This window comes from Haliotis cracherodii, unplaced genomic scaffold (genome assembly GCF_022045235.1).
Source record: "Haliotis cracherodii isolate W230 unplaced genomic scaffold, xgHalCrac1.p SCAF_1, whole genome shotgun sequence".
Taxonomy (NCBI): Eukaryota; Metazoa; Mollusca; class Gastropoda; order Lepetellida; family Haliotidae; genus Haliotis; species Haliotis cracherodii.
Genome location: NW_027266264.1, coordinates 61,481,509 through 61,500,723, shown reverse-complemented (window position 1 = coordinate 61,500,723; position 19,215 = coordinate 61,481,509). Strand labels below are relative to the sequence as shown.

At 39.8% G+C, this 19,215-nt stretch overlaps 1 protein-coding gene across 2 annotated transcripts; it reads right to left on the bottom strand.

The window, feature by feature from the left end:
* Nucleotides 1-318: 318 nt before the first annotated feature.
* On the bottom strand, nucleotides 319-19,005 carry LOC139474653 (ubiquitin-associated protein 1-like). 2 transcript variants are annotated; one of them, XM_071258134.1, is made up of 9 exons: nucleotides 18,866-19,005; nucleotides 16,517-16,617; nucleotides 14,454-14,511; nucleotides 13,598-13,671; nucleotides 12,658-12,717; nucleotides 10,863-11,987; nucleotides 9,956-10,177; nucleotides 9,190-9,291; nucleotides 319-7,544 (listed from the first exon to the last, which is right to left on the bottom strand). In XM_071258134.1, the coding sequence occupies exons 3-9, from the start codon at nucleotides 14,497-14,499 to the stop codon at nucleotides 7,419-7,421; spliced, it is 1,755 nt and encodes a 584-aa protein (XP_071114235.1). In that variant the 5' UTR covers nucleotides 14,500-14,511; nucleotides 16,517-16,617; nucleotides 18,866-19,005; the 3' UTR covers nucleotides 319-7,418. The 2 variants fall into 2 exon arrangements, with proteins under 2 accessions (XP_071114235.1, XP_071114871.1); XM_071258770.1 differs by having other exon boundaries at nucleotides 10,974-11,987.
* Between the last annotated feature and the right edge of the window lie 210 nt (nucleotides 19,006-19,215).

Sequence of the window (19,215 nt, the reverse complement as noted above, 5' to 3'; positions counted from 1 at the left end):
CAGGCAGATTAACTCGAGTCATATGAAAAATTGGGGTGTTCAACTTCTTTTGCCTAGTAAATGTGATTTAATAATTAATTATGGATATTATTCCTATATATTGTAATGATTCTGTCAAATTCGAATTTGCTGGCATCTCCGCAAAAACATGGAATCCATGGACAAAATGTTGCTGCTACAATTACTTTGAATAACAGGAAACTTCTTACTAAAACTCAGAACCCTTGTTCAACAGCCTGGAAATATAAGCTACTCTTTGATGAACTTACCAAATAAAAACAAATACACTTTTCTATAGATCATCATTTAATATACATTCTGTACATCAGCTGAAATTTTAAACACCTTTGAATTTACAATGATAAATATACATGACAGTTCCTCTATAGCGAGTCAGGTGGCACGAATATACACATGCAAATCAATATATACATACAGGATGGTTGTCTAGAGCCGAGATCCACACAGAAACAACAGCATGTATATACAGTCATCTGAGTACAAAACACATGAAAGCACAACCATATTGAAAAACAAAATATAATTAACAATATTCACTGTAAAACTGACGACATATTCTGTGTATGAAACATGACGTACGGTAGTGTACAAAATCCTGACAATGAGTAAGCTGGGACTTTCGCCACATTGAATTTTGCATTTCAAATAAATCATGTATTGGCTTACTGACTGAGGAAAACTCAAAGTGATGTAGGTCTCGAATGTTTACCACGTTGGCGGATCCCATGAGCATGGTGTTGAAAAAGCAAGGATCAGAATCGGGGTGAATCTGGGTTTCTCACCCATGGATCCCTCCCCGAGTACCTGAAGGATGAAAGTCTGCAATGTGAAATGTGCCACCTTAGAAAATCGGTCAGGACATTGATAGCTGGTGTATAATTCATCTTAAACGAATCACCCACTCTCATCCATCGCAACTTCAAAACCATACCTCAAACAGTCCAGTGTGAATGGGAACTCAGTATTTTGATTGTTAACCAAAAGAAAACCTATATCATCAAGAGAAGTTTTACATCCACTTTGAAATTTCTGTTAAAGACAATACAGTTCAACTGCAGACTATTAGCACCTGGGAACATAGTGAAAATAAATTTGACATATAGAGACTAGAACAGAATTAATTTTTAACAATTTGAATAACTAGTTCAAATAACTAATTTTGATACATGTTAATGATTATCTTAGTCCTTTGGCACAGTGGAGTAGCAAACATCAGTGTCTCTAATTTATCTCTGGATGGAAGATAGTTTCACATTCCCGCTACTCCATGTAATACATACCTTTGACAATATTTTATACCTAAACACAGTTAAGGATCACCCGATTCTTTCATATTAGTATAGTCAATCTATCAACTACAGTAACATGAAAGAATCAGGTAATCCTTAACATTTTTTTAAGTAGAATATATACTGACCATTTTAAAACACAGGTGATAATACAAGTGAGTTTTGATGCAAAACCATAACAAACCATATAAGTATGACAGTGCATCAGTTTTCATTACTATGAGATTATGTTAATTTTCCTCTGCTTATAAAAATAATCGTAACAGAATAACACAAATAAGAAAAAATGTGCCTTTTGAATAAATTAAAGTGATGAGAAATGATTTTATGGTGACAATGAATTGGCGCTCACACTTAAGAATATTCAATGTTCATATTTTAGTGTTGTGATCAACAAACAGGTAACATCTAGAAGAAGCACAGGGCAGGTGCAAACAAAGGCTCTGAATCAACTGAACTGGGGACTTGACCCCACAATAAGCATATGTTGAAACTAAATGCTACAAAGCTTATGACAAATAAATATTGACAAAACACATTGTATTACCCCCATGTCAGAATGATGAGATCTGATTGGTCCACATGATCTTGATAAAATACTGTGTAGCGCCTTAGAGGGTAATAAATTTCTCAGCGGGGGAATAAATCTCTTATACCCTGCCACAAGCAATACAGGCTGCACATGGATTTCTGAGTGGCAGAATAAATCCCTTATACCCTGCTTCAAAGCAAAAAGCGGCACAATTTTTCCAAGTCCGTGGAAGTCACATGGCATGGCACAAACTAACATCAGCTCAATCGAACAGCTGCTTTCTGAATTTTGAATTTGTGTTAATTCTTTTACAATGTCGCATTAAAACATGTTGGTAAGATATATTCGTTAAAGCGGGATCGCTCGGGATACCAGGGGTTTTATGCGTCCCGCATTAGGTTTTATACCAACCGCTTCCAGCTGTTTTCTACGGCTCTTGGTATAAAACCTAACGCTGAACGCATAAAACCCACTATACCCCAAGTAATCCTGCTACACCTAGTCAGTATAGTGTACTAACATGAGGCTCTGTTGAAACTTGACTAGGATCTTAACAAGTGAAGTTATAATGTCAAGTCTTATTACACATGAAGACATCTCCCAGTAGCTCAAATCCAGGTGGAGACAGATTCCCCCGTGTGTCCACACTCGTTGCATGTCATCAGCAACATGGAGCAAATACCACAGGGTGCATGCAGCTTTGACATACCGGTCTGTGACCTAATGGATCCTGGCTGAACATGGCCATGTGAAACATTAAGCAATAAATTTAACCCTGAGATGTTACTTCCACTTCTACAGAGGCAATAATATACTCTTGTATTAATAAGATGAACCTGCCACCATAAGAGTTCAACAGTCTGAGTGAGTGAGTTGGGTTTAACGCCGCTTTTAACAGTATTCCAGTTATATCGCGGCGTGTCAGCTTAATGTGGGAGGAATGCCTGAAGTGATGCAGGTTTCAAACATTTACCACTTCGGTGAAACCCATGAGCATGGGTATGGTGCTGACAAACCTAGAAACATATATGGGCGAAACCGGGATTCGAACCCACAATCATAGGTTTCTGGCGTACCCAAGGGACGCAACTCTGCACAGCGAATCGCGGCGCCTTAGACGACTGGGCCACCCGTGCCCCCACCACTTGTCCGAAGTCTGAGAAAAATAAATTTTATTTCTGTGTCGTACACTAAGATTACATAGTAACATTCAACTTAATAGTCGATAGAATCTGTTAGTACACAGAAGTTTCTATCACTTTCATACAGCTACTAGAAGTAATTGCTAATTCATATAATCTATTTTTGTTTTAATTAAACAAAGACTGGTGACTGGATGTTGTTTTATGCCACAGTCAGTAATATTCCGCCATGTTGCAATGGCTTGTATGTAAAGGTAAGTTTGTGCCAGGTAAATCCGTGTTTGATCTCAAGAACAATGACATATGTCAGGACACGATGACATACAATTAACCAGGTGACCGACTGATCCTCACTGTAGTCACTTCATCTGATATATAGTACTCAAAACAAGTTAAAGAACACATGATCCTTTCAAATTACTACAGTTAATCTGTCATGCCCTAACTTCTTTTGAGTAGTATAAATTGGACCTATCCCCACAGGGTTGGGTCAGTACCAGGTAACGAGGCACATCATGACACAAAGGTTATTTATACACAGGCCTTTTGACCTCACGTAACACTCAACCACACACAGTATTCCCTTACCAAACTGGGGAAGTTATAAACATAGTCACATCCATCAACACCATGGATTTATTTACGGTTCCAAACACAGTGCCTCTGACAGACAAATTGCTGCAACAAATCATTATTTTTCAAAATTGGGATTTTTGTTTCCAAGTTCTTATTTTCGTACAGGTATTTAACATTGCACTCAATACAACACTGTACAACTAATCATTGTAACCTTTGCCTCTTTATTCTCTTGTAATCTGTGTAACACAAGTCACCTCAACAAAGCCATAGCATTTAATCATAATCTTACTACATGCATTAGGAAAATATAATTTTTAATTTGGGAATTTTTGTACTGGCATTTGCTGCAGACTTGAGGCCAAATATTGGCTTGTAAGCAGGTGTAGATACATCCTTGAACACACACTGAAGTTACATCCCAGCTTATCACGCTAATAATATCATGTATGGAAAATAGGATCACAAGTTGTTTGTAGGCCAGACTTTCATTACCGTTTTGTATGGACTTTTTATTCTGCATGTCCCACCTAAAACTCCTGTAAATCATATATACATTTTCATTGACAAGGATCTAAAACATTTCAATAAGCATAACAAGTATGGATATGAAAAAACCCACATATATTTAATGAAACCTTTTTTAATCCAATGACCTTTTTTGTACTTATGCAAAATTTACAACAGGCCGATTGCAAAATAAGAAAAGAACAGGCTGGCCTTAATAGTAATACATACAAGTTGTGATCAAGTAAACTGACATGATAAACAAAAATTAAATTAAAATTGTTTTTCTTTACAAAAGTACAAAAACGTGTTACAAACATCATGAATATAGAAAGACAGCAGAAATTACATAAGATCTCTGTTCATATTGCACAATCGAAAAAAAGAATTGGCTTCAATTTATCCTCATCTGACCATGAGCAAATAATAAAAGACAAAACATTAGCTACAACACAGTTCTCCTGGCAAGCCCTGCAATATAGCAATACTGTTGACAGGCCCTACAAGCAGGCAACACAGTATGACAATGTTCTAATGATTAAATAATATACAATTCAATATTTGCTAAGGACCACACCTTCAACTGAAGATGACTATTTAGGTCCTTAGCAAATGTTGAGCTATATACATGAACCCTTCATTCTGATTTGATACTTAATGTTTCTTCACTTCAGTTACCATATATCAACATTGCCCTTAATCACCTGCTCGTTGAGGAATTCATAAGACTGGGTGCATGGGCTGTTTCGATTCACAAGATCATGCCCAATACTCAATAAGAAACATCCTGTTGTCAAATATGATGTTGAAAATATCACTTGTCTGCCTTAGTTATTTCAGAACTAAGACATAAGCAGGCACTTCTTGTGCCACAGCATATATATACCCTGGTAAACATCATGACGAAGAGTAACATGACTGCATCCCGCTGCTCTCCTTGTAGCAGCAACTAGGTCATGTCCCGGGCAGATGTTGTGTGTTCATTCAAAACTCCTACCCACACACATGAGAATGCACATATATCAATATGGGGAAGTTTCTACTGCAGATATACAAACTTGTAGCTACACACAGTAGCTTTCTTAAGAAACATGTGTTTCCATTATTGGTGTGTTTGCTCACAAATATCACAGTTTTTCATAGTATTCTTCCTAAAAACAAAAGTAAATCCCTTGGCTATTACATAATCAATCTACTATAAATCTACTCTAACTCATCTATTCTGAATCATTTGACTTCATCAAATTCACCCTCATACATACCTAACCTAGTGACATAACCGACATGTAATGCCATGGCCTAGTGACAGAACCGACATGTTATACCATTGCCTAGTGACAGAGCTGGTGTCATATACCATGGCCTAGTGACAGAGCTGGTGTCATATACCATGGCCTAGTGACAGAACCAGCATGTTATACCATGGACTAGTGACAGAGCTGGTGCTATACCATGGACTAGTGACAGAGCCAGTGTGATAAACCATGGCCTAGTGACAGAACCGGCATGTTATACCATGGCCTAGTGACAGAGCCGGTGTGTTATACCATGGCCTAGTGACAGAACCGGCATGTTATACCATGGCCTAGTGACAGAGCTGATGTGTTATACCATGACCTAATGACAGAACCGGTGTGTTATACCATGGCCTAGTGACAGAGCCGGTGTGTTATACCATGGCCTAGTGACAGACCCGGCATGTTATACCATGGCCTAGTAACAGAGCTGGTGTGTTATACCATGACCTAGTGACAGAGCTGGTGTGTTATACCATGACCTAGTGACAGAACTGGTGTGTTATACCATGGCCAAGTGACAGAACCGGCATGTTATACTATGTTCTAGTGACAACGCTGGTGTGTTATACCATGACCTAGTGACAGAACCAGCATTTTATATCATGGCCTAGTGAAAGAGCTGGTGTGTTATACCATGACCTAGTGACAGAGCTGGTGTGTTATACCATGGACTGGTGACAGATCCGGTGTGTTATACCTTGGCCTAGTGACAGAGCTGGTGTGTTATACCATGGCCTAGTGACAGAGCTGGCGTCATATACTATGGCCTAGAGACAGAACCGGCATATTATACCATGGCCTAGTGACAGAGCTGGTGTGTTATACCACGGCCTAGTGACAGAGCTGATGTGTTAAACCATGGCCTAGTGACACAGCTGGTGTGTTATACCTTGGCCTAGTGACAAAACTGGAGTCATACCATGGCCTAGCGACAGAACTAGTATTATACCATGGCCTAGGGACAAAACTAGAGTTATAACATGGCCTAGTGACATAACTTGAGTAATACCATGGCCTAGTTACAAAACTGATGTGTTATTCCATGCCCTAGTGATGGAGCTGGTGTCATTTACCATGACCTAGTGACAAAACTGGAGTAATACCATGGCCTAGTGACAAAACTGGTGTGTTATACCATGGCCCAGTGACAGAGCTGGTGTGTTATACCATGGTGACAAAACTGGTGTGTTATACCATGGCCCAGTGACAGAGCTGATGTGTTAAACCATGGCCTAGTGACAACTGGTGTGTTATACCATGGCATAGAGACAAAACTGGAGTAATACCATGGCCTAGTTACAAAACTGGTTGTTATACCATAGCCTAGTGACAAAACTGGAGTAATACCATGGCCTAGTTACAAAACTGGTTGTTATACCATGGCCTAGTGACAAATCTGGAGTGTTATACCATGGACTAGTGACAGAGCTGGTATGTTATACCATGGCCTACTGATGGAGCTGGTGTCTTATGCGAACAAGTAAGGGTATATTAAGACAAGGCTTCACACACGGTATCCTTGTGATGATCTGCAACATTAACCCCTGAGTGACAGATCCCAGGGTGCATTACATAAAACCAATAAGTTACTTTGTCGTGGACTAGGATGAAATGCTGTTTATGACTGACTGCAATCGAACATGTCATCCTGTTAGACTGAGGTTAAACAGGAGATCACTAAGTTGAAAACAAATCTCAATGGACAAATGGTGAAGCTATCACACACCATTTCACTACAGTGATGCATATCACTGCCTCGCAACACTGATTCTGGAATTACCTCCACTATTTCTGTGCATCAAGCCAGGCATGACACATTTTACACCACTTGGTTTCGTTAACAGTGAAATGTCACACTAGTGAATGTTTCCAGTTGACAAAACAAATTTAACAGTAGAACAAAAATATAAAATAAACTGACTTATCAAGATAACATAGTGTTTTGTCTTGTAGTTGTACATGTACTACACATGGCTAAAAGATCGTGTAACAGAACTAACAATCGAAGGAGGTTGATCATAGTGACGGTGTCAGCTCTAACTGGTGGCGTGTGTCACGCGGTGAGGAAGTCCAAAGCTTTGTCACGATCCATGTTCTCCTTGACAAGGGCTTCTCGGATCTTGTCCTCACCAAATCCTAATTCCTGGAACTGCACAAACATCTCGAGGTACTTCACAGCCTGAAATATGAACAATGTGCCACGTCAAGACAGCTATTCAGATTCAGTCCTATCTTAGAGTGAAAACAAGAAAGTCTCTTTTACATCCCTTAAACTATAATAACCTTTCACCACCTTTCAGGGTAAAGGCCCTCACTAACACTTCCTTCTTGAATCAAAGGCTAACAATTAAAAACAAAAAATTTAGTAAAATCGAAATATTTTTTACATTTGGATAGTGGCGATGGGTTCTTTCAAAAGTAGACTGAATGTGAAAACAACATTTTTTCTTCATCTAGGACCATTGGTAGGTGTTGTTCTCTTTGTTGTCAGGTAAGAGGTGGTGAGGTGAAATTGGGTTTAACATTACGTTCAAGATTATTGCACTTACATAGCGATGTGCATTCACGTGTGCGTGAGTGCGTGCGTGCGTGTGTGAGTGCATGTGTGTGGCTGCTTGTACTAGTCCGGACTGATGTCGATTTATAGTGCTAGCCCACAGAGATACCATGTCGCAGTGTAACATCTATACCATACTCAGACACAGTTTACTGACTCCGAGCCGACCAGTCCTTGTTTTAGCCCCTTAATGTTGAGCACCAGACAGGGTAACAAGTACCATCTTTTAACGTCTTTTGGTATGACTCGGTAGGGGATTGAACCCTGGGCAGAGGCTCTACCACTAGGCCATGGAGACGCTCTGTCAGGTAAGCAGCAGATGTAGGAGTAATGTAGGATAAGTAAAAATATATAGTCAACATTTTTTCAAGATTTCTTTCAAAATATTCTTTGTTCTCAATCATTAGTGGATCAACATATACACCAAAAACAGGGAAGTACAAGCAATCCATTCATTTCAGAGATTGGGTAAGATGGGTCTTAACACCATGTTGAACTTTAGGTATCACAATCATGTAGTGGCAGTGAAGCCCAATGTGTATGCAGTACACAGCCTCCTTCTTCAAAATCCGGGATCTGCCGGTGTGTGGACAAACCATGGGCAATCTGTTACCTCTTTTTCTTCTTGCACTGACAAACTGATGGGGTCTTTGTCCTATTAGGTAGTTTTTGTTTGTATGTTGTTTAACGCCACACTCAGCAATATTCCAGCTATATGACAGCGGTTTGTAAATAATTGAGTCTGGACCAGACAGTCCAGTGATTAACATCACGAGCATCGACACCTCCAATTGGGATACGATGACATGCATCAACCAAGTCAGCGATCCTGACCACCCAATTTGGTTAGTCACTTCTTACAACAAGCAGTCCCCTCTGCTCGAAAGCATGGGTTGCTGAAGACCTTATCTAACCTGGATCTTCACAGGTCTGTGTAGTACATGAATCTATCCCAGGTACCTCCACTAACTAATTTGTTAGGCAGCCCACAACCAGCATCTGTTACACTAACAGTGAGTGAGTTTGATGTTACTCCGCTTTTAGTAATATTCCAGCAATATCATGGCGGGGGACACCAGAAATGGGCTTCACACATTGTACCCATGTCGGAAATCTAACCCCGTTCTTCGGCATGACAAGCAAACGCTTTAATCACTAGGCAACCGAGACCACTGACCCATGTCCATCATGGTTTCAAAACATGCATAACATAGTTAAATAAAACATATAAGTTCAATCAAATGAAACGCAGTCAAGCCAACTGTACCTTTGGGAAATTGTTGTTGAACAGATTCAGTGCCAACTCAGCACGGATTGGATTGAATCCTTTCTCCACCAGATTGTTAACATGACACAAGTACTCCACCACCTGAAAACAAGACCACAGTCAAATTAAATGTCTACACTGTCCACGGGGACTTAAACTGAACTGCCTGATGTCCATGTATAGGTTGGACAGGTATAGCATCACCTGCAACTGATTTATATCTGATGCAAGCATGAATGTTCTGACTGAAATTACGCATGTTGAATGCCTAATACTCTAAGAAAGGGCTTTTAATGACATTACAGATGCCTGGGTGGTGGTCAAGTGGCGAGAAACTATATGATTGGTTAACAAGCAATCGTTCTGCATTTATGTTTCCATAAATGAAAAGGACTAAGGAAATGCCCACTAATGGACCACCATTTTCTGATTGGCTGATTATAGAATAGGCCAGGTTTGTCTCGCATTATTGTACTGAACAATGTCATCATTTGTTTGTTTTTGGCTTAACGCTGCACTCAGCAATATTCCGGCTACATGACGGTGAACTGTAAATAATTGAGTCTAGACCAGACACTCCAGTGATTGACATTAAATTTAAAATGATGTTTATTTATTTCTATTTTTTTAGCTTCCTGCCAATTTACTACAATTTCAATGTAAAAGTCACCATATAAGTGTAAAGAATATTATGCCCACAGATCTGAGATAAAAGAGTTTTTAAAAAACCCCAAACAAGTTAATTAAATAAGCATGCAGTCCTCACCTGTTTTTCGTCTGTTCCCTGTTTATGTACAGCTCGAGCCACCTGTGGTCGAGAGAAGCCCATGGAGATGAGGTTAGCAGCAAACTTCTGCGCCTCGCTGGAGAGGGTTGTGTACGGGTCGAACTCGGAGGGACTGGTGAGGTCCGAGCTGCTGGAGGAGGAGTGCACCGAGGAGGACATGGCGTCAGGTGTCGGGGGCAGGGGCTTATAGGGGTTCCAGTTCTGCAAGCAAATATACACAACATTTAGGTCATGAGGCTGAAGCATAAACTTAGGATACTAGGAAAAATTATATCAATAAGAGGTCTAATACTTGTAATAATAATATAATTATTAAAAAGGAAATGTTTATCATGTTTATCACAATCTTATTAAATCAGATTAAAATAATTATTTTTGAGAGCTTGTAAAATTGATCAAACAAAAGACCTGACTTGAAACTCCTGAAGAGTCAACACCAAAAACAACAAAGAAACAACGATATAGTACAGACAATGTTAGTAGTTAGAATAGTTAGTGGCATGGTTACCGTAGTTAAATGTAACCATGGTAACATGCAATTTCTTACAACAATCAGACAAACAACAGAAATAGGATGTATGCAAAAAATCATGCATGCATGCATGCATAAGTCAGGTATGTTATCAGTCTGGTATTAACTAATGTGTGCATATATCAGGTCTATTATAAATCTAGTAATACATGTAACTCACTCTTCAGCATAATTAAATAAGCATCGGCCACTGATTAGCACTGATGGTAATGCTGTAGAGAATCAAATAGCCCATCATCACTGTGTCAATATGATCTCAACAAAGCTGACACTGTAAGTCAAGGGGTATGATTTATACAAGGCCAGGGTGTCAGTAGGCATTTCAGCCATGTTCCTAAACTGCAGGCAACCCACCTGTCCTGACGACGGTCTTGACGGTGGTGAGTAAGAGAGAGGATACACGGTAGAGACGTTGCTATACTCGGAGTTCAAGTCAGGGTTACTTCGGGCCGTTTTCATACTTGCCTCACTCTCTTGTGCATATGTGACAGAAGAAGTCTCACAATGTCGACTGTACTTGTTCAATACGCCATTCCTAACAGTCGACGAGTTCGCGGCTACAGTCGACGCACTGGGCTCGGGGACAGTGTTTTCACTTAATGTCTTCGCTAAACTATCAAGCCCTGGGGACGACACTGGTCGGACTTTGGACATGGGGGTACCTATAGGGGGTAACACTTGTCTGTATATCTTATTGCTAGCAGCAGGATCCACCCTGGGGCTGCTGTTGCCAACACTGTCCACTGTCTCTTTGTCACTGGCCTTGAAGGAGACACTGTTACTCCCTTGACTGTTGTAGTCTAGCCTCAGTTCAACATAGTCACCCTCCTCAAAGGGCTGACTCCGAGGAGCGAACACTGGTGCTGGACTGTGTCTGTCCAACCTCTCCCCATCACTGCCAGGCTGTTGTGCTGTTGTGCTCTGTACATCTGTTTTTGACATGGCGCCATTAAGAGCAGGACTGTTGCATGTGTTATTTGACATGTTGGTATCACAGTTAGTTGTATTGTTGCTAGGCGACAAGTCTGATGGTGGATTATTTAGAGGCCCTAACAGAGTTTTGAGCTCCTCCATTTCATTTATCAACTGACGTTCAACATTCTCAAATGGGTCATCCTCCCTCTCAAACAGGGCGAGATCAAGGTCAACAGTCTTTGTGGTTTCTTGTTGAGCTGGTTCAACAGTCTTTGCTGGCATGATAGGAACTGGTGTGAGGATATCATTGGACATTGTAGCAAGGGCTGGCTGGGGTTGAAGTGCAGGTGCTTGCTGGGGGAGTAATGCACTTCCCTGGAATGGTGCCTCAGCTGTTCCGTTTTCCCCCCCATCTGAGCTATCACTGTCATCTGAATCCTGTGGTTGAGATAACTCCTGGATGGCATTGGCCACTTTTTCTGCCTTCAGCCTCTCCTGTTCCACCTTGGCTTCTTCTCGGGCTTGTGCCCACCGCAACACTGCATCTTCCGTCTCAAACAGGTACTGGAAAAAAACAGCAGCATAGAAGTTATCATAATAGTGGCTGAGTGAATGCAGCTTCAGCAAAATTTCAGTAAGTTCAGGGAAGGTGCACAAAACATGGACACACATTTTACCCATGTGGGAATCAAACCCACAACTTCAGAATGCTGAGCAAGCACTTCAACAACCATCCCATAGATATCACAATTACATCACTGTCACAAAATTAGCTTTGCCATGTTTGTGGTGTCACCTGATTGATCATTTAGGGTGGACGACACTAAAATTGTCTAAGTTAGTCATCAGGAACATCCCTATCAACAGAATCTAATGGTCCCAGGACAAAACCACCCTCGCTCAAGTCACAAATGACTGAACAGACTTTCATGTTACCTGCAGTTCAACTTGGTGTGTTCTGTCTTAGATATTAGGCTAAAAAAAGTAAGTCTTGGTTCCCAGGCACCTCCTGCATCATCATAAAGTTTGCCGCATGTTTAATTTCTATTTCCATTTTTTTTTAAATAAAAAAATCCTCAAATATAAAGTCCAACGGTAGATAAATACTATATTTCAGTATTTACTCAGGCAAGGAATACATTCATGTTGGAAGGCCCTTTCCCACAACATATTTGCCTGAGAACCAATTATTGTATTTTTTTTAAGCCTGAAATGACAACTATATTGCACCTACTTCATCATTCACAACTTGTGAGGCATTGGCTGTATCCCTCAACTCAGGTGGTAGGAAAACCTGCAAATTGGCAAAATCATTGAAAACTTGTATGAGTGATTGAATCATAGGTGAAATTAAGAACAACATTATGTAAGTAGTGTAAAAAGTAAGTAGTGTAAAAAGTAAGAAGTAAAAACAACTGCCAGGCTGCCATCAGGACATTAGAAGCTGCAGGCCCGAGGAAAAATCTTCAAGTCCTCATTTAAATAACTGCAGCTTATTGTGACAAATAAATAGACACATAAATTTACTGCAGGCCATAGGGACCCATACAAATTTGAAACTATGAGCCCAACTCAAGATCTGCCTGCCACGTGCCTACGCCAGGTGCATACTTCGAACACTGCTTGTAACATGTGTAAGCAGGCAAGTCTGCTTTAATGCCGCTTTGAACAGAACTCATGATCATATAACGATGTGTCAGCTTAATAAGGGAGGAAAGCCCGAAGTGCTCAGACAATTACCACTTTGATGAAACCCATGATGTGGGTATGGTGCTGACAAATATTGAAATGTAATAATCGTGGCAAAGCAGGATTCGAACCCACGATCATCACGTGCCTAAATTGACGCAAATTTGTACAACAAATTGCGACACCTTAGACGACTGGGCCCCCAATTACTTGTTAAAGAATCCAGCTATCTGATTGGCCAGTTGCTGTCTTGTCACGACTTCATGATATAACCTTTGATGTAGCATCACTTGCTTGTCACATCATAATTGATCCTGTTAGTTTCACCACACTGTAAGTCGGCCACAAGATAGAGGTAATTGTCACAGAACCATTTTCTCACCAATACATGATTGCCGTAAAAGGCGACTATGCTTATCATTTAATATTTATTCTGAAGCATGCATTTCACAGGTCATAGTTGTAAACAAAATGCTAAAACTTACCCTTGGTGGCGGTTTGAATTTTGGTCCCACTTTGAAAGGCACTCCATCGAGACAAGAATTACTGGATGCTAGACCTGAAACGTCATCCAATAACCATGATCAAAAAGTCAGCCAGGAGAGCCAGACTCATTTATAATCCAACATCTGTCCAATTCACAAACATGCATTTTACATGTTTAGCAGTCACATTCCGTGTTTACCATGTTTACACAAAGGCCTACATCACTTGTCCGAAATGAACTGTGGACTAGTTACATATTACCAATGACATCTACCCCTGCCATGCATACACAGGTTACAAATAGGTGTGTTCATTAGTGGTGGGACAATACACCAATGCATAGAAGGATCGCGATATTTTACTTCCTGATACAAGTATCGATCTTACTTCTTAGTCGCGCATGAAGTAAAAAAATATCGATTCATACCTTCAATGTTTACTTTAATGGCTGTTACACCACACACTAATTAGTAGTGAAAATTAATATAAAAAATGTTCATATTTTCATCCGCTGCATCATACTTGACACTGCCAGCTGTAAATCGTCAGTGTGCCAGGTGGTTGAGTGAATGAGTTTGATGTTTGCATCTTCAAATGTCAATGCACTTTATCACATATATAACTTTACACATGCTGACTCATGTTAAAAGAGGGGCGGTCAGGTAGCCTAGTGGTTAAAGCGTTCGCTCGTCACGCCAAAGACCCGGGTTCGATTCTCGACATGGGTACAATGTGTGAAGCCCATTTCTGGTGTCCCCCTGCCGTGATATTGCTTGAATATTGCTAAAAGCGGTGTAAAACCATACTCACTCACTCATGTTAAAAGAAGATGAGAATGAAATAATCAGTACATACCTGTGCTGGAATTTCTAGAATGACTTCTGTTGTATGGGTAAGCCATTTCTCTTGTGATCTACAAGAAATGGAACACACCAGAGTCAGTGTTTCTGAACATGCTGAATTGTAGGCAAGGCAAGAAAATAGTGATATTATTCACAAATGCACCCAGAGGTACAACTTCAGTTTGAACATTCTTAGAATTAGAGACCCATAGCTCAACATGCTCAATGTTATTTACATCTTCCTGAGGCAAGGGAGTTAACCGACTATGAAAGTCCAGTTTCTACCCTTGGCGAACTAGGCTTGAAGTATGGAGTAATATTTTGGCTGGACTAACGTCTATGCATAATTCCATCAAAATTGCGAACGAAATCGATATCCGGTTTGTCAACTGTTGTGCAGAGATTTCTGTCGGTTGCAGGATTTGCACAGCATGTGTACTTCCAACGCTCATATGTCTTTCAAGACAATTTGGCAGACGTTTCACTGCTGAAACTAATATTTATAGAAACATCTTTTTTTCAGTTATTGTTTGTAGGTTGTTTAAAATAAAATGTATATGGGTCATTGGGGAAATGACCATTTGTGGGAAATTGGAAAAATCATTTGAGTACTAAATACATTCATTTAAGAATTGACCTTTACTTTGTGTAAGTTCATTGGAGTATGAACCATCATAGAGTGAGGGCCAAACTGTATGAACGTCGGAGCTTGCGACATTGATCAACTGGCCGATCATTGAAAGGTGAATAAAGGTAAAGTCATAGATTGCTGGAGACGGTCAATGTCAACCTATGCATGGATCAAGTCGATACTACGATAGTTTAGATGTGCATTTCTTCGTTTGTTCATTAGGATGGGCCGTAGCGAGGATATCTGTGAACAATCATGCAGTCATGCTCTCTGACATTTCTCAATATATACTGAAACGCTGAGACCAAGAATAAAGGTTCTAAATGATCAGAAAGAACGCTTATGCATGTTTTCGTCCTAGGGAATTCCCAGGGGTTTCCCCAAGAGTGTGGAAGTAGTCTGTCTGTGTTTACGTCATTTCAAGAACACGGTCTCGTGAAAAACATATGAACGTCAAATTGTGTCGTTCATACACTTATGAACGTCAATTTCACGGTCATGTGACCGACCTCTCGTCCAATGGAAAAGCTGTATATCGTATAAACTTCAAATTAAAAAAAATATTTCTAAAAGTATAAAAATTTAATAATTTTCTACGTAATTTAATCATAAAATTAATTTTTCAAATAGTTCAAAATACAGTAAATTGTCTTGTCAGTGGACTGTAACTCAAGCTTGCATTTATTCCTGTTTTGACCATAATTCATATGGCCCATTTATAATCTTTTCATTATACCTCGTTAATCACCTAATGTTACTGCCTATTTAAAGTATACATGTCATGCCCATATACACAATTAAAAAAACACTGTATGCAAGGATATACAGACTATTATTTGCTGAGCTTACTAGACTGAAACAAAGTTTAAAATTTGAAACCTCAAACTGACCATTTGATAACTCTATTTAAAACATTAGTGTGTTCATCTGCTAATTGAACTCACACAAAGTGAAAGTCCATTCTTAAATATTGCGGGTTGTGGTAATAGATGGCCAAGATTCCCTTCCAACATACACACACACATTCAAACAATTAACAAATATAAAAAAAAAAATAAACTAAAATAATTGTATGATGTGAAGCCATAAATACAACATTAATTTTTAACATGATGGACCTCGAAGTTGTAAGATAATTACGAGATATTTTTAGGTTATCTGGAGCCTGATAGGAAGCCATAATGTGATAGTACTCGTCACAATCAAGACTCCCAAACATGAGTTCCAAAGAGATGCAAACGTGCTCCTGTTACCTCGAGGTAACATTGACAACATATTTGTGTAGCACTTTTTCAACATGTTCCATCTCTCAGCTGTCTCTTCTTGTTTTGCGATGTAAACTAGCCTAGGCCTCGCCTGCACGATAGTTGTTAAACGAAGAAGGAAACCCATTAGGGATACAACCGAGGCTAAATTGTTTCTAAATAATCGGATACAGAACTCACACATCAGTTTATCTCCAATGAAACCATTGCGAAATCGTCACAAGATCTTGACATCTAGTTCCCTTTTACTCATTCTACAGCCATTTTCTCCACGGACGTCACTTCCGGAAACAACAGAAGGGAGGTAATCAGTGTTTACAAACGAATTCTTGTAATCAATACAAAAGATAATAATGAATGTCCTGTTCCAGAGTGCATTTATTTTTCTTCAAAGTTTGGGTTGACTTTCTTAAGTGCGAAAGAATGATATTTATTGAAACTAAAAGGTCAGCATAATGGACTATAAAATATGAACGAGGTGCATTTACTTTCCTAGATTACGTAATACACTTTTAATAGGGCCGAGAGCATATATCTGGTCGCACAGTAATTAATCATCAAAAAGTTGCATGTGCCTTTGCTGGCTCAAGTGTTATGACAACTTATGTGGGACGTACAATCTAAAATGAGACACAAATGTCACCGAATTGACACAACTTTACCAAAGAGTTATATGTTTTCTATCAATGAAATATATACTTATTACAAGTATATAATATTTTTTTATTACTTGCCCGTGAAGAGATCACCCGTTTAATAAAAGTACAGCTGTATTACACATTGTGTAATACCAAAACGCGTGCTTATATAGTGCCGGAACAAGTTCCACGAACAAACATTGAAAGCAGTGTTATATAGTTTACCAATGGTCTAGTGGATATAGCGTATGTCGGGTGAGGGGAAGGTCGGTGGTTCGATCCCGTGGCCACGTCATACCAAAAAGACGCTAAGATGTGGTGCTTGTTGTTACCTGGCGTTCGACAATTACGGGAAAACAAGGAGAGGTCGGCTCGGAAAAAGTATAATTATGTATGAGTTGGGTATTCATGTTAAACTGTGGCATGCAATATCAATATCAATAAAAACAGTGGTTGATATCATGAACAATCTTTCGCCGTTGGGAGTTTGATGACACACAATCAACCTAGTAACCGAGTCACCACTTCCTTCAGTTGCATTTAGCAAATAGAAACAAATCTATTTGCCTTTTTCTAACATACATATTATTTTCTTGCTTGCAGCAACTTAAGCCGCTTTGAACAGTATTTCAGTTTTATGAGGAAGGCCCGGCGTGATGCCGATCTAAGATGTTTACCGACAAGCGGTTGTATAGTGCAGTCAAAACTAGAAACATAGTGTTCAAGGGCGAATCTGGAATTCGAACCCACGATCATGTTTCCGACACAAGCTCCCCACAGCGATAGTCTGTTCGCGGAGCTCTCGATACCGAGTGTGTAACGAAGGTGTCACGCGCTGGGAAGGAGCTTGGTTTCCATCACACCCAAGGGTCACAACTCTGAACGGCGAATCACGGCACTTTAGAATACTGGGTCACGACAGATTCTTAATGTGTGCAATTACGTTTAGGACTATACACCCGGCAGTCATACTGAAGCACTATGAATATTGGTAACACGATTGTATAAAGAGAATTATCATATTGTATAGGACGAGGTGTAACAACGCCTCTTTCGGTCAACTGGAATGTTTGTTTATTTGTTGTGCAACGCCTCAATCAGCAATATTCCAGCTATATGACAGCGGTCTGTAAATAATCGAGTCTGGACCAGACAATCCAGTGATCGATGTCATGAGCATCGATCCACGTTATTAGGATACGATGACATGCACCAACCCAGTCAGCGAGCCTGACCACCCGATCCCGTTAGTCGCCTCTTACGACAGGCATAGTCGCATTTCACGACAACTTGGGTTGCTGAAGGCCTATATTCTACCCCGAACCTTCAGGGTCCCAACTGGAATGTCAAATAATTATTTTAAAATTAGATGAAACGTTGATAGTTTTATGAACATCATTGGGCATGTGCGTATGCGTCATATACTGACTATTAGCGTCCTTCTTTATTACGCTTTCACATGCTGGACATTTGAAATAATAAAGCACCTCGGTAAGTTTGACGATTTTCGAACTGTCGAGAAGAAAACTGACTATGAGACAATCCGTGACCCACGAAGAATATTTCACCATGTCTGAACTGTTTTACCATTATCACCCAAGAAATCATTTTGGGTCAACGGCTTGCTCATGTTCAGATAATATGAAAACACTTCTTTCCCGAGCATTACAGACAGTACGTGCTTAACCGCTGCATTTGGGGTTGCCATAAGTCCCAAAAATGTAAGAAGTTGAAAAGGAGCAAGTCAAAAAGAAATAATACATGATTTTATATTTAGAAATGTATAATCAAAAGTTTTTAATAACTATTGTATCAAAAAGTGAGATTTGACCTCGTTAAGATATATATAACGAATGCTTCGCGTTGATAAGACACACTTGACGCGACTTACCTCCCTTTGACTAGTCACGGAAGTTGTCACCACTGTGTAGGTAAGCCCTTCCTTTTTGCTTTTTCATGTACAGTGGACCAAGCCTGTGACCAAAATGTATCAAGAGGAATATGATTCAAGGACACTGTCAGGTCAATATACTCAACAGTTCAATCATTGTTGCAGCTTAGCTGTTATCGCCCTCGAAGGTGTTGCCTGAAGCTGTTGTCCCTGTCCGAACGAACGTGTCGATCGTCACTCGGTGGGGCATGTTTACACTCAATGGCTATTCGCCTATATTTAGAGTATTTTGGCGAAGTATGGGCATATGACTCACTTGAGTAATCCTTCATCGATACGATCCTGTTTTG